At 35.6% G+C, this 17,847-nt stretch overlaps 1 protein-coding gene across 1 annotated transcript in view; it reads right to left on the minus strand.

Annotated features, from left to right (window-relative positions):
* Positions 1-17,847, minus strand: part of PsGEF (Protostome-specific GEF) — a 509,082-nt gene that overhangs the window by 352,193 nt on the left and 139,042 nt on the right. The window contains exon 8 of the mRNA XM_069840300.1: positions 11,254-11,417. Within this exon, the coding sequence (XP_069696401.1) occupies positions 11,254-11,417 (164 nt within the window). The remainder of the gene's footprint in view (positions 1-11,253; positions 11,418-17,847) is intronic.

Here is a 17,847-nt window from a genome sequence, read left to right on the forward strand (position 1 = left end):
TTGATATATTGTCTAGTACAGAATCCTAATCTCTGCAGTTAATCAAGTATATATCACAATCAAATCTAGTTTAAATTGTTATAATTCTGGTGCTTACATCTCTTAAGCGCTAATATTTTTAATGATTATAAACATAATCCAATTTTAAAGTGACGTACACAAATATTGTTTTTTTTTGTATAGCTGTACGATCGTATTTTAACTACCCATCGAAATATTAATTATTCCAATTAAAATATTATTAAAAAACATGAAATGAAATAATTATTTCGTTCTCTTTTAATGTATATTGGATTTGACACATAATTAATGAGAAAAATGTTTTCTTTCCAATAGCGATACCCCGGAGCCATGAATTGAAATTACGTAAGTTTCGACATTAAAATTTTCATCGTTTTTGTTCACATATCCGTGGCTGTACTCTTGCAGTAGTGGACAAGGAAATTTATATAATGCAAAGTTCGCTGCAGATGAAGGCTCACTATGTTGAGGACATTTTAACGAGCATTCAAGCGCGTATGTTTAAGGGTTACAACATCACATCAAACCATGCAGTTATCCATACTAACACGATTTTATGACATACACATTTTAATCGACTTTTGTGAGATGTGTAATTTATAGCTGAACCGCTAGACAATCGGTTTTACACACTATACTTAGTTCCGAAATGTCTGACTGTTGACGTAAGCATTGTCGGCTTTAATAATTATCATAATAATAATAATAATAATCACCATCATCATCACAATTATCATTATTACTGGAAGTAGTTATATTTTCGTTTAATCTCTCCAACTCTTCCCAGGATGATCCCAAATTTCTATCTTCTATCGAACTGTGAGTGCAAACTGCTTTTGCTCTTTTCTGAACTTCCATTTTGTTAATATGTCATACCAATTCGTTGTCTACTTTTACTCTACTTTGTACATATTTTTCTCTTGGCTGTAATTACCTGTTTATCTTCAATAACCTATTTCCATTGTTTTGAGACGTGTTATTTTGTTATACTAGAATGAGTTTTGGCGTCATAAGATATCTATGAGAGAGGACTTATCTTATAAACTTTAAATAATCTCATTCCTGTCCCTTTTTTTCCTTCAGATTTCTATAAACTGTATCGAAGAGACAAGAAACATTTGAAATGTAGATAGGAAACAAAAAGTTGAAATCAATACAACTATGAAATCTGCATCGACATGGGGAACTATTAATAATGGAATTCCTCAAGGATCAATATTAGGTCCCCTACTTTTTCTAGTGTTTATAAATGATCTTGCCCCCCTAATAAGAGATGTAGGTCATCCCATATTATTTGCAGATGACACAAGTATAGTAATTACAGCCAATAACTCCAACACATTCCAATCTTCAACAGAGGAAATTCTCCTCAAAGTATGTGACTGGTTCTCAGTCAATAAATTGGTATTAAATTGTAACAAAACTAACATAATTCAATTTAAATTCTGTGCAAATTCAACCTCGCAAATTTCTAGTGCAATAATTAACAACAGATCCCTATTAGAAACAACGACAACCAAATTTCTTGGCTTAAAAATCGATAATGTGTTAAATTGGAAAAATCATATTAAAGAAATTACCCTCAAACTAAATTCAGCTTGTTTTGCTATTAGATCTATGCAAAAGATAGTAAATATCAATACCTTAAAAACAATATACTTTGCATACTTCCTCTTGGTAATGAGTTTTGGAATAATATTCTGGGGAAATTCCACAGATAGTAACAATATATTTCTATGACAAAAAAGAGTAATTAGAATAATAGTAGGTGCCAAATCTAGGGCTTCTTGTAGGACTATTTTTAAAAAATTACAAATAATGCCCATGGCTTGTCAGTATATCTTTTCATTAATAGTCTTCCTCGTATGTAATCGTGAAAACTTTGTAACTAATTCAACAGTTCATAGCATAAATACACGTCAAAAAAATGACTTTCATACTCCATCGGCAAGTCTATCGTGCTATCAAAAAGGAGTGCGTTATATGGCAGTAAAAAATTTTAATAGCCTCCCTATCGATATAAAAAATGAAACTCAAAACATAAAATTATTTAAGGCCAAATTAAAGAAGTACCTAATTTCTCACGCCTTCTATTCTGTAGGTGAATTCATGACATTCAATAACACTTCATGAAATTGATACTAAAACTTTGTGTTGTACTAGTAGACTATATTGTAAATCTCGTCTGTATATATTTCATCTAGACTGTGACTTATAAATTAAGAGTTTATAATAGTATTAAGTTTTTTGACTTGTTCCATATTCTAGCTGTAAGCAATGTATGAATACCATGGAATGTTAACAAATATAATACAATACAATACATGGAGAAGAATGGAGCGTATTAAATGGAAGACAAAATAAGAATAGGAGGTATGTTGGAAAGACTGGATGAAGGAAGAATGGTGCTGAAACTGATCAGGAAGAGAAAAATGAATTGGTTGGGTCACTATCTGAGAAGAAACTGCCTACTGAAGGATGCACTGGAAGGAATGGTGAACGGGAGAAGAGTTCGAGGCACAAGATAGACAACATTAAGATATATGTATTATAAGAAGAGAAAGGCAGAAAATAGAAAATATGAGATAATCCTGGGTTTGCAGTGAAAGACCTGTACTTAGGCAGAAAACTATGAAGGAATAAAACTTTACCGGTATCTCAAAGGTGACTTAAACAAGTCACAATTTTTCAAAATTCCATCTTTCGTACAAGATGCAAAAAATCAAGACGTTAAAATTAAGATCGTTTGGAATTAAATTATTTTTAATAGCTAATTTTTTTTAGTAGTCTGACCCAATATTTTGGGTTTGCCCTGCGACACAGATTAGCTCACAATAAAATTTAAAATGAAAAATTATATAAACAGGTTTCAGACAAAAGTGAATAAGACATAAGAAAAAAAATAGAACCAAGTATAATTTAAATTGAATGTACACCATAAAGATGCTGACGAAATATCGCTACAGAAAATTTTATAATGGTGGTGACGATGGCATCTTGAAGATCTCTCGTCAGCTTGTATTTTTCCCTCCACTTTACAAAGGCTTTCGGAATGGTGCCTCTCGCTCCGAAGAAGAGACCGGTAACTGTGATTTTTTCTATGTTGTATTTCGCTAATAGGTACTGAATCGTGGGCTCGTAGATTTTCTTTTTCTCTTCGTTCACTTCAGATGGTTGAGTGGCTGAGATTTCAAATCTGATGGTAGGATCAATTATTTCGGCTGTCTGTTTATTCCTATTTATAGCTATGATATCGATCCTACGATTGCTCCCACCATCAGCAATACAATGAACTTCCTCGTGACCGTCTAGATTTTTGGATCGAAGTGCATCGCTACAGAAAATTTTATAATGGTGGTGACGATGGCATCTTGAAGATCTCTCGTCAGCTTGTATTTTTCCCTCCACTTTACAAAGGCTTTCGGAATGGTGCCTCTCGCTCCGAAGAAGAGACCGGTAACTGTGATTTTTTCTATGTTGTATTTCGCTAATAGGTACTGAATCGTGGGCTCGTAGATTTTCTTTTTCTCTTCGTTCACTTCAGATGGTTGAGTGGCTGAGATTTCAAATCTGATGGTAGGATCAATTATTTCGGCTGTCTGTTTATTCCTATTTATAGCTATGATATCGATCCTACGATTGCTCCCACCATCAGCAATACAATGAACTTCCTCGTGACCGTCTAGTTTTTTGGATCGAAGTGCATCGCTACAGAAAATTTTATAATGGTGGTGACGATGGCATCTTGAAGATCTCTCGTCAGCTTGTATTTTTCCCTCCACTTTACAAAGGCTTTCGGAATGGTGCCTCTCGCTCCGAAGAAGAGACCGGTAACTGTGATTTTTTCTATGTTGTATTTCGCTGATAGGTACTGAATCGTGGGCTCGTAGATTTTCTTTTTCTCTTCGTTCACTTCAGATGGTTGAGTGGCTGAGATTTCAAATCTGATGGTAGGATCAATTATTTCGGCTGTCTGTTTATTCCTATTTATAGCTATGATATCGATCCTACGATTGCTCCCACCATCAGCAATACAATGAACTTCCTCGTGACCGTCTAGATTTTTGGATCGAAGTGCATAGAACGTATGATGTTGTGACGTTTTATTCTGAGTACTTCTCCCTGTGGGCAACTCCCAAGCACATGAGGTAAAGTTTCATACTCACTGCAGTGCCTACAGTTGGTTGTGCCTGTAGAGCGACCAGGGAGCCACCATCGCAGTCATTTTTATTTTATTTTATTTTATTCATAGTGATATTTGTCTTTGAAAAACTATTGACATGCATATTTGAAATGAATTATATAAACATTAAGATGATCTTATTTATTTTCATTCATGTACTTAGTAATTGTATTCCAGAATTGTTTAAACCTTGATCACCTGTTGTAAGAAGTAAAAGTTTCTCTATATACTATAAGTCAATTGTACAGATAAACTATTACCTATCCGGATATTTCATGTTTCCATAAACAATGCAGCTATTCCATGTGACTGGAAATCAGCTATAGTGGTACCCATACATAAAGGTGGAAATAAATTAGATGTCGGAAACTACAGACCGATTAGCCTTACATCTGTCGTATGTAAAGTCATGGAGCATTTGATATCGGATTATATTCGTCATGTTCTAAATGCGAAAGACTGGTTTTACAACCGCCAGCATGGTTTTAGGGAAGGCTTCTCATGTGATAGTCAAATTACGTCGCTGGTTCAGGATCTAGCTGAAGAGGTAGATAGAGGCGGAAGAATCGATGCAGTTGTGATTGACTTTTCGAAAGCATTTGATTTGGTGCCACATGACATATTAATAGATAAGTTAAGTAGGCTAGGAATAGATAAAAGAGTGGTGCTATGGATCCAAGAATTCTTAAAAGGTAGAACCCAGAGAGTTAGAGTAGGTCATGAAATATCGGAAATTGGAAATATAAGTTCAGGGGTGCCACAGGGCAGCGTTCTGGGTCCATTACTCTTTATAATATACGTAAATGACCTATGCCAGGATATTACATCAAATGTGAGGCTATTTGCAGACGACTGCATTATCTATAGAAAGATTAGAAATAATTCAGATGTAGATGCTATTCAAACAGACTTGAATAACATTTACAACTGGGCGTTAAAGCATAGGATGAAAATAAATGGTTCTAAAAGTAAATCTATAACATTTTGTAAAACCCGAGAGGAAACTAGTCTTAATTACGAATTCAGTGGTGTTGTAATTCCGCAAGAACAATGTTGTAAATACCTAGGAGTGTATTTAAACTCCAAACTTTCTTGGGGAGAGCATGTTGATAATGTTACAGGCAAAGCATGGAGGGCACTTCACTTTATTATGAGAATCTTGAGAAAGGCTAGCCCCAAATCGAGGGAAATAGCATATCTAACATTAGTGCGACCGTTAATGGAATACGGAACTACATGTTGGGATCCCTATAGAATATATCAGATAAATTCCTTAGAAAGAATCCAGTATAGGGCAGCTAAATTTGTTAAAGGTAAAAGAGAAGATGGGAACGATACGATAAAAGAACTTAAATGGGAAACTTTGGAAAACAGACGTAGGAAAACTAGAATAACATCATTGTATAGAGCACATCTAGGTCAGAAAGCATGGGTAGACATAACGGCTCGGTTAGAAAAGCCAACGTACTATGGTAGGAACGATCATGATTTTAAAATCAAATGTAGGAAACAGAAAACGGATGTAGGTAAATTCTCATTTTTAAATAGAACTATAAATGATTGGAATGACCTACCTGCAGCGGTCTTTGAGGGCTGTCCTTCCTTAAGGAGATTCAAGAATAATTTAAAGAGTTGTGTATAAAGTGAATATTAAAATTAAGGTGACATTCAACATTTAATTTTTTAAGGTGGCATGTATTTATCTAGCCTGACGAGTTTACTTCCTTGGTTTGAATTGTAAATTATTTAAAAATAGCGTGTAAGAGGGCCTTAGACTAGAAATGTTTAGTTTAAATGTAGTTCTGTTTATAAGTATGCATAAGAATGCAATTATTTGACTTATTTGAACTGTTGTATCAGTGAAGCGAGGTGAGTCAGTGAAGGTATGGTTTTACAGTGCAGTGAACAGTTCCGATCAGTGATAATTTATAGCGTCAATGAAATGTGTTCTATAGTGTCAGTGAAATGTGTTACAGAGTGTCAGTGAAGTGTGTGCTAAAGTGTCAGTGAAATGCGTCATAGTGCCACTACAGGGAATGAGATGAGAGTAAAGTGAAAGACTATTGAAAATTATGTAGGACCTATACATAATTATGTAGGTTGTGTTGTAAAATTAGGTGTTTTATTTTATGTTTTATTATTATTGTGTTAAATTGTATTGTGTATTCTTATTGTATTGTGTATAAAATTGTATATGTGTTGTAAATTTTATTATGTATTGTAAATTTTATTGTGTATTGCTTATCATTTTAACTGTGTATTGTTAATATTGTATATACCACTGCCACCGGGTGCTTGCCCACTTGCAGTGTAAATAAATACATACATACATACATTTATCTTCCAATACACACATTCGCATCAATCACAATTTGATTAACTGCTGCTACAGACATACCTTCCAGTTTGAATCTCCAAACCTCCAGTGACTAATATACGGCTAAGGCAGCACAATTTTTCATACAATGACGTCATAAAACTGGCAAGAGGAGATACTGAACTGTACAGATTGTAGTGTGCGACAAGCTTTCAGCTGGAAGATCGTCATTTGTTACGTTCTTAATTGCGTCGCATCGATCATATCACGGCTGGCTCTCAGAAGCATGTGTGATGCTGTCCGCCATTAATCATGGTGGACTTCCATTACGTGGAGCTCACTGCCTCTCAAATATTGAAATGCAATGCGTACGCTTAACTGTCAATGTATGTCAAGCTGTACGTTACATAAAGACTGCACTGTTCAAGTAAGTACAGGGACATCATTTTATTTTTACTAACATTTTTAATATTAACCTGTCTATACCTTTAGAGAACCGGAAACACCGCTTGCTCCCCCCTCCAAGACTGGAGTTCGATGATACTGGCGTAAAACACAAATCACTCTACTAGGTATAGGAAGGAAGAAAAGTAGTTCATCCATTTACGTAAACTAGGAAATATCGCGATTTTGAGTTTGATAATTTTCATTAGGTTTTTCTTTAATCAAAGTACAGTACTGTATTAAGAATAAGTGTTTTTACTCACGAAGTGAGTTATCCATGCGAACGTATTGTATGTATTTATTTACACTGCAAGTGGGCATGCACCCGGTGGCAGTGGTATACACAATATAAACAATACACAATAAAATGATAAGCAATACACAATATAATTATACAATACACAATAGGTCTACAATTTTATACACAATACAATAAGAATACACAATATAATTTCACACAATAATAATAAAACATAAATAATATACCTAATTTTACATTACAACCTACATTATTATGTATAGGTCCTACATAAGTTTCAATAGTCTTTCACTTTATTCTCATCTCACTCACTGTAGTGGCACTATGACGCATTTCACTGACACTTTAGGACACATTTCACTGACACTCTGTAACACATTTCACTGACACTATAGAACACATTTCATCGACGCTATAAATTATCACTGATCGGAACTATTCACTGCACTGTAAAACCATAACTTCACTGACTCACGTCGCTTCACTGATACAACAGTTCAAATAAGACAAATAATTACACCCTTATGCATACTGTACTTATAAGCAGAACTACATTTAAACTAAACATTTCTAGTCTAAGCCCCTCTTACACGCTATTTTTAAATAATTTACAATTCAAACCAAGGAAGTAACTCGTCAGGCTAAATAAATACATGTCACCTTAAAAAATAAATGTTAAATGTCGCCTTAATTTTAATTTGCACTTTATACACAACTCTTTAAATTATTCTTGAATCTCCTTAAGGAAGGACAGCCCTCAAAGACCGCTGCAGGTAGGTCATTCCAATCATTTATAGTTCTATTTAAAAATGAGAATTTACCTACATCCGTTTTCTGTTTCCTACATTTGATTTTAAAATCATGATCGTTCCTACCATAGTACGTTGGCTTTTCTAACCGAGCCGTTATGTCTACCCATGTCTATTCATTATGCAGTGTATATTACGCTGTCTACAGCACATTAGCGTACAATATAGACAAAGAAGTTAAATTGAAAAATAATCATAATATGGATATTTAAACACAATTTTGAAAATGGTGGCCGTTCATTTCGATACAGGCTTCAGTTCTTTTGTGCATATTATCGCACTATAGACTATTGCATCTAATTCCAATTGGCAGTTTCGTCCTTCGTACTAGTAACTCATGTTGAAATAATTCTGTACCTACTCTACGTACTGTGAATTCAATCTTCACTTCTGCCCCACCCGAAAATATAAAATTACTCAGACAGCCCAGCTATTACAGAGGGGCGAGTAGAAGCAGGTGGGGGAAATCGGGATGCGACGTAGGCAAACGGACAGTACCTGTACGAAAATATGATTCAATATTGAAAGCTCTTTCGTCACTGGAAAACGCGAACATATTTCTGGAACGTACTATACTCAGTAACTCAGTACTGCTTACTATCTGCGGTCTTGGTTCTGTGTGGAGTTGGAACTTCCTTAGTAGAAGGGGTGGGAGTGAAGTACATTCAAAAACTCATGTACAATAAAAATTGAAGTAAAAATAAAATGATGTCCCTGTATATGTTACGGTCAGATTTCGAGCATGAAATATACAAATGTGATGTTCCACAGGAAAAGGAGCCTTAGGGTGAAGGACAACCAAATTGATTTTTTGATATACATATTCTCAAACAGAATTTCATGCTAAATATATATCGTTCTTTTCAGAAAAATTCTATTTTAAACCAATAAAAATTAATGCATTTTGAATTACGATGACTTAGAAGTAATACATCATATCTTCAATTTGCAGATAAAAAAACTGTTTTAAAAATAATTTTTACAAACAGTTATCTAACTAGAGATTTTTTTTTATCTAGAGAAAATCAAAACTCGAGTGGGATTTAAATGGAATATTACACGATTAGAAGAAATAAAATACTCTAATACAATAAAATATTAACTGACTTACTAAAATTCTATTTCACTAATGTTAGCTTCACCTAACGTTTGAACGGAGCCCCCATTTTCAGTTGACTGTCTATGCTGTAAACAAACGACGATAGCAAAGCATGTTTTATAGTACCATAAAGATTTGCAGTTTGAAATGTTGGCAAACAGAGAAACAAATGCTACGGAGATGTTTTTATTTTTTTTTCAGTAGGTTATTTTACGACGCTTTATCAACAGCTTAGGTTATTTAGAGTGTGAATGGGATGGGATGAGTCCGGGGTCCAGCACCGCAAGTTACCCAGCATTTGCTCATATTGAGTTGAGGGAAAACCTCGGAAGAAACCTCAACTAAGTAACTTGCCCCGATCGGGAATCGAACCCAGGCCACGTGGTTTCGCGGCCAGACGCGCTAACCGTTACTCCATAGGTGTGGACTAGGGAGATATTAAAAACAGAAGAAAGTATATAAAGATTAGTAGAAATAAAGTACTCTAATAAAATAAAATAGATATTAATTGACTTACTAAAATTCTATTTCACTAATGTTACTTTCACCAAAACATTTGAACGGAGCCGCCATTTTCAGTCGACTATCTATGCGAAAAACAAATGACGACCATAAAGCATGTTTTATAATATCGTAAAGAATTTGAAGTTTGAAATATTGGGAAACAAATAAACAAATGCAAGGGAAGTTATAAAAACAAACAAATGCTAGGGAAGCGATAAAAGTAAACAAATGCTTGGAAAGTGATAAAATTGTGCGATAAGCAGCCATAATCGGTTGAAAGACGTCCTTTCGTACCGTTTTATTGGTCAAAAGTAGTATGACGTAGTAAAAGTGTAATGTCAAAATAAACAAACTTTTGTACATGCTTGAGGACAAAGATACTGGATAGCTGTCCCAACCAGGATTTAATAATCGGCCTCCTAATCAATTCTAAATTAATATTTATGTTTAATTCAATTATTTTTAACGATAGAAACAATAGGCGTCACATTTTATTCCCACTGAAAGAAAAGAAATGCATGGAGTTGCAACAAGAATAGCCAATAGATTGAAGCTGCTAAAATTCCAGTCAGAACCCTCCCAGGCGGAAGCCTTGGTACTGCCCATTGCAGAAGATGCGATGAGCAAGAAACTCTAGCCCATGTACTGGGTTTTTGCCGGAAGGGAGGATTACTGAAAATTGACCGTCATAATAAAATTCGCTCCATGATTGTCGATGAACTTCGCCGGGCTGATAAGTATGAGGTGTACGAGGAAATTGGGTGCCTTTCTGCTGACGGATCAACTAGAAGAGCAGATATCATTGTTATAGACCGAAAAAAAGTGAACTCATTCTAGATCCCACAGTCCGTTTTGAGAACAGCGAGGCACTACTTAAAGAAGTTTGCGAAGGAAAACTGGCAATCTATCTGCCATGCTGCAGTGATTTGGGGACGTTACAGGAATTATGATTGGGGCTAGAGGCACAATCCCACGGGAGTCCCTAGAAGACTTCCGGAAATTAAAAGTTCCTGACAGCACCCTGGACATGATATCCTGTACTGCACTGAAGTCATCGATTTCCATAATTAACCGTTATTTATATTCGTTATAAAATGTAATTTGTGTTCTAAATTGTCTTTTGTATTTTCAATAAATTTTTCAATGATAGCCTACCTATTGTGGGGATCGTTACAAACAGCTAGCCTGTAACGATCCCCACAGTAGGTTTTCATCTGACGACGAAGAGAAATCCACTCTTCGAAACGTTGTGCTACAGTACAATTTTGAAAATTAGCAATGGAAAAAGTCCAAACAACTCGAGCATTAAAATAAATCGTCTCATTTGTATGATTGTGATTTTCCCTACAACTACAATCCCTTGCTGACTGTAACACTTTCTACTCCTGCCTGAACTCTGTGTAGTCGTACCTACGTTGTATGCAATATTTCACAGACGAGCATGCAGCATTCCCAGAACTTCAAAATCGTAAGTTGCCGTGATGATTTCGTGGCACCACTGGCTTATAGCTATCCAAACAAGAGTGTTTTTGATATTTTGATTTCATTTTGGCACACATTATTTACACTACTTCCTTTTCACCAGAACTTTTGACTGAATTTACTGTAGATTCTTACCTTTTCTCTTTGTCCCTATGCCAAGCAGAGACGAATACTCTTTTGTCCAAATCGGTGGGCAGAACCTCAAAGGTGAATTTTTGGTCGAACCAAGGGTTGCTAGACTCACGATGAACCGATGTACGGTGAAAAGTACGTTCTTCGCTCGAAGGCACCAGCGTCACCTGCAGAACAATAAAATTAGCGATGCCATTACTGAGTACACTAATGTAAGAGAAGTATCTAAGGCTCGGTTGCAGAAATGCAAATCAAATCAGTCCCTGGGCACCAATCAGTTGATGTCTGGTTTATTTAAGTGTTTATTGCGTTGCACGAAAATAAATCTATAATCAACTTATCTCGATTTACTAATTGCTGATTTAAGGAATAAATTCATTTGGCATCAGTGCTATTAGATAACTACGGTCAATTTTATGTTCTTTAAGAGAGGGAAACGAATGCATCGAGTGGGCGCTGATCAAGAAAACAAATGAATGTTTTGCTGTTTTGTTTTGTTTAGAGTAAAACAGGCAAATTCCATCTGCATAGACTACTGCCTGCTGTATCGCAGTGATCCAGCAGGCAGTGGTATAGGCTACAGAATAAAGTAAAAGAAAATATGAACCCTTGCTTAACCCCTACATTTTGTTAAAATCTTTTCTGGTTTGTCTTTTTCTAAAATTTATTACAATTTTGGTTTCTTCATAAAAACTTTTCACCACCTTTATCAATGTATAATAATACTAATAATAATAATACTAATAATAATAATAATAATAATAATAATAATAATAATAATAATAATAATAGCTACAACAATAATAAATGATAGTTGCTGATGTAAATCAGCTCATGTATCAACATCTATTCCTACAATGATTATCATCTCGCCAAATATCATCTCGCTATCAACAATATCATCGACGCTAAATAACCTCGTAGTTGATACAGCGTCGTCAAATAAACAAGTAAAAAGTTAAAAAAAAACTATAATTTCGGTTCCTTTAGTTACTTCATTTTTATTTTAGCGACCTTTTATGTATATGATTTAATTTTTTAATTAATTAGGACAACGTGTTCTTAGATCAAGAATTGAATTGGAGTTTTTTTTTATTAGTAGCTAGTATTAATCTCTGTTTTGCAGTGTTTCATGTGACTTAATTCTAAGTAGATTAATCATGCAATGCTACATTGACACAAAAATTGATATATTCAACATGTTGTGGTCGTTTTAACATAGGGAAGTGCGTGAATGATGAATGCTATGCTCCCACGTTGGTAAAACGGGTGTGTTTACCTGATAAAGCTTTAATTTCTGCAGGCAGAGACTTTGCCACGTCATGAATTATATGAAAGCCTCGGGGAAATTTGTGCCTTCTAATTAAGTGCTTCCGCCTGAAGTGACAATGAGATGATGGAAAATTGTGTATAAATTCTAAACTCTTAAATAATGTCACTGCAAGCTATAATTTTGAGAAAAATATTTTATAACTATTTAAATGCATTACAGCAGCGGTGACTCAGGTTTTGCCTTTAATACAGTTTAACTGAATTCGATTCCCGTATGAAAATTAAGAATTGTATGTAGTCCCGATAATAAAGTTACGAATATATATTTTTTTACGAAAATAAGATGATAATAGATTCTATTGTTCCATGCCTAAGGACAATATATATTTCATTTTCGATACAAAGCATATTTACAACTCTATACTACCATTGGAACGACGACATATTACCTTGGTAAGCGGTTCTATATTGCGCTGACCACATGATCAGTGTTCAACTTATTGTAAATGCTTAATTCTGTTTGAAGATTTCATGACAAGTTATTGAATGTCATTATTTTAGAATTAAAACATCGAACTTAATACGCATTTGAATAAAAAATTGTTGAAAGATTCACATATTAAGGGTGTTTGAGAATAAGCTTCTTAGGAAAATATTTGGGGCTAAGGGGGATGAAGTTACAGGAGAATGGAGAAAGTTACACAACACAGAACTGCACGCATTGTATTCTTCACCTGACATAATTAGGAACATTAAAGCCAGACGTTTGAGATGGGCAGGGCAGGTAGCACGTATGGGCGAATCCAGAAATGCATATAGAGTGTTAGTTGGGAGGCCGGAAGGAAAAAGACCTTTAGGGAGGCCGAGACGTAGATGGGAAGATAATATTAAATGGATTTGAGGGAGGTGGGATATGATGATAGGGAATGGATTAATCTTGCTCAGGATAGGGACCAATGGCGGGCTTATGTGAGGGCGGCAATGAACCTCCGGGTTCCTTAAGAGCCGTAAGTAAGTAAGTAAGCCTCTTAATTGGATGGAGATATGCAATAATAGACCAATCGACAATTTAAAAAAAATTGAGATATGTGCACAAATCTATTGTTAATTGGATTAGTAAAGTCAGAAAAAATCAAGAAGGCGGTATCTGCACTCTGCTGCCATTTATATCCAAAATTCATTTATTGAATAAAATATATTTATTTATTTTGCTTTGCAATATTAACTCAACTGCTGGTCTGTTATTAAAATTCGGTTAGTCTTATTTTATTATTATTTGTGCTATTTTTTGTTTTTTTTTTAAGTAGTTATTTAACGACGTTGTATCAACTACTACCTTATTTAGCGTCGATGAGATTGGTGGTAGCGAGATGATATTTGTCGAGATGGGGCCGAGGATTCGCCATAGATTACCTGGGATTCACATTACGGTTGGGGAAAACCTGGGAAAAAACCCAACCAGGTAATCAGCCCAAGCGGGGATCGAACCCGCGCCCGAACGCAACTTCAGACCGGCAGGCAAGCGCCTTAACCGACTGAGCCACGCCGGTGGCTTTCATAAATCAATGCTTATATCACACAAGTTTATGTTTCGCTTCTATATTAGGTAATATTCCATTTACGACAAATTTCGTGCTTTATTTTATACAAACACGTCTTTAATTTTGAAGTTTCCTCGATACTGTAAACTGCATTCCGTACAGGAGTTAACACAAACGCCACGCAGTTGCACTAGGTCACACGTCCTTTCAATATTTATGCTTGTTTAACATGCATACGCCTATGAATACTGATTGCTCTAGCATTTCATTAAACCCAATCTATTCAATTGCCAGCAGATGGAACTATAAATATGAAATGCATTTATTGCAGATAGATTAAACGAAAATGAACACGTTCTCACAAGAGGGAGCTGGGTAAGGGTTCTTTTTAGTTACATCTAACTTGTAGTAGTTTTCTCACACATGTCATTTTTCGTCAGTTATATTTTAACTCTTATATCCATTACAGTTTCACATACTCAGTGGTCGACTAAATCTCTGCTATATTCACCCTCACACACTTACCGATTCGCTAACTCGCTCACACACAGAGTGGTTCCCGACTAAAGATCCGCGCTTTAGAAATCAGTTCTATAGGCCATTGTGAGCATAAAATGTCATAAGAACATGGGTTGGGTCCGATTACCATTAGTTTGAAAGTTATTAGTAGAGATTCAAACGTCATACGGTGAATTAGGCTTTGTAGTTGCATCGTAATAGAAACATTGAAATGTAAACTAAATGGAAGGTTGCACTGGGACGTGAAGTACGAGGGAGAAGGGGAAGATTGGTCTGGTGATTATCAGGTACTCTTATCAGGGAAAGCCGTGTCGAGGTCGTTTGTAAAACCATCCACCAGCCATCTATCCGTCCTTACATCCCTGCAACTATCTGTCCACCCACTCACCACGTAACGAACCAACTAATCATGCACCTTCACCACCCAACCATTCAAATGTCCAACGAACCAAAATTATTCATATGCAAGTATCAACGTAGCCAATTTTATATCCATCCGCCAACCAATTCATCCCTACCTATACTGATTCATTCACGTACCTATCGGTCCAACCATCCATCCATCTACCCAATATTTCATTCATTCATTCATTCCTGCGTCAATCCATTCATTTAGTCGTACATCCATTCATTCATTCATGTGTCCATCCATTCATTCATGCGTACATTCATTTATTCATATGTCCATCTATTCATTCATACATCCATTCATTCATGCGTACATTAATTTATTAATTCATTCATGCGTTCATCCATTCATTCATACATTCATCCATTCATTCATTTATTCATCCGTATATCCATTCATTCATGTGTACATCCATCCATTCATTCATGCGTGTACATCCATCCATTCATTCATCCGTACGTCCATTCATTCATCCGTGCATCTGTCAATACGTACAGTTATTCATTTCTGCGTCCATTCATTTTCATTCATGTGTTCATACATCCATTCACGCATACATACAGCCATCCTTTCATGCATTCATGCATTCATGCATTCATGCATACATACATACATACATACATACATACATACATACATACATACATACATACATACATACATACATACATCCATTCATGCGTCAATCCATTCATTTAGTCGTACATCCATTCATTCATTTATTCATTCATGCGTTCATCCATTCATTCATGCATACATCCATCCATTCGTTCATTCATATGTCCATCCATTCATGCATGCATACATACATACATACATACATACATACATACATACATACATACATACATACATACATACATACATCCATTCATTCATGCGTCAATCCATTCATTTAGTCGTACATCCATTCATTCATTCATGCGTTCATTCATTATTAATTCATGCATACATCCATCCATTCGTTCATTCATATGTCCATCCATTCATGCATGCATACATACATACATCCATTCATTCATGCGTCAATCCATTCATTTAGTCGTACATCCATCCATTCATTCATGCGTCAATCCATTCATTTAGTCGTACATCCATCCATTCATTCATGCGTCAATCCATTCATTTAGTCGTACATCCATCCATTCATTCATGCGTCAATCCATTCATTTAGTCGTACATCCATTCATTCATTCATGCGTCAATCCATTCATTTAGTCGTACATCCATCCATTCATGCATGCGTCAATCCGTTCATTTAGTCGTACATCCATTCATTCATACGTCAATCCATTCATTTAGTCGTACATCCATCCATTCATTCATGCGTCAATCCATTCATTTAGTCGTACATCCATTCATTCATGCGTTCATCCATTCATTCATGCATACATCCATCCATTCATTCATTCATGCGTCAATCCTTCATTTAGTCGTACATCTATTCATGCGTCAATCCATTCATTTAGTCGTACATCCATTCATTCATTCATGCGTCAATCTATTCATTTAGTCGTACATCCATTCATTCGTCAATCCATTCATTTAGTCGTACATCCATTCATTCATTCATTCATGCGTCAATCCATTCATTTAGTCGTACATCCATTCATTTATTCATGCATCAATCCATTCATTTAGTCGTACATCCATTCATTCATTCATGCATCAATCCATTCATTTAGTCGTACATCCATTCATTCATTCATGCATACATTCGTTCATTCATTCATGCATGCATCCATTTATTCATTCATTCATTCATGCATGCATCCATTCATATATCGTTCATTCATGCCTATGTCCATTCATTTATGCGTACATCCATCCATCCATCCATCCATTCATCCATGTGTCTATTCATCCATTCATGCGTACATCCATCCATTCATGCGTACATCCATTCATTCATGCGTACATCCATTCATACGTATATCCATTCACGCATACATCTATCCACTCAATCATTCATGCGCCCATTCATTCATTCATTCATTCGTCCATCCATCGATCCATCCGTCTGTCCGTCCGTCCATCCATCCATCCATCCATCCATCCACGTTACTAAAATAAATACGGTATAGATATTTTCATTGAGAAAGGCATGACATAGGTACTATGTATAAGCAAGTGAAGTGAACTTTGTACTGTTGTAAGAAAATGAACACTCTTCTTTCTCAGTTCACAATGCTTATGAATCCCCCTCAAATCCATATAGAAGTCACTACAGTTCTAACCAAAGATTCAGCATAAATATGAGTTTCATTATATTACTTTATTTTTATTTCCCTGAAAAGAACCACAAAATGGTACCAAAATACAGGTCGTCATCAAAGTTCTCTCCTGCTTGCAATTCACATCCAGTCCTCATTACGCCCCAACTCAGCGTGCTTTTCTCAGTAATGAATGCAAGTCATTAAATCGTGTGATGCGCTCCTCAGAGCTTTGATTGCAACTCGCGACGCGCGCTAAGATGACGGAACTGCACTACGAGGGCCGCCGATCGATACGCACTATACTGCGCCATAGACAGACGTTCACTGCTTGCGTCACGGGGGTCACGTGGTTTCTGAAGGAACTACTTAAAGAATTATCTTAAAGTGTTGGCCCACAGCAATTATATACTTTTCCATAGTTGGGAACATTAAATCCAGACGTTTGAGATGGGCATACCATTCTTTGATACCACAAACAGTTAAGAATGTTGATAACAGAATACTTGCTTCACTCCAAGTTCAAAAGTTCACAACACGGCCTTATGGAAGCGAAATTAGGAAGTTTTTCAAACTAACTTTCTCAATATTAAGCATGGAAGGGGTGAGATTTCTGAGAATGGACATACAAAAGAAATTAAGC

Source organism: Periplaneta americana, chromosome 11 (assembly GCF_040183065.1).
Source record: "Periplaneta americana isolate PAMFEO1 chromosome 11, P.americana_PAMFEO1_priV1, whole genome shotgun sequence".
Taxonomy (NCBI): Eukaryota; Metazoa; Arthropoda; class Insecta; order Blattodea; family Blattidae; genus Periplaneta; species Periplaneta americana.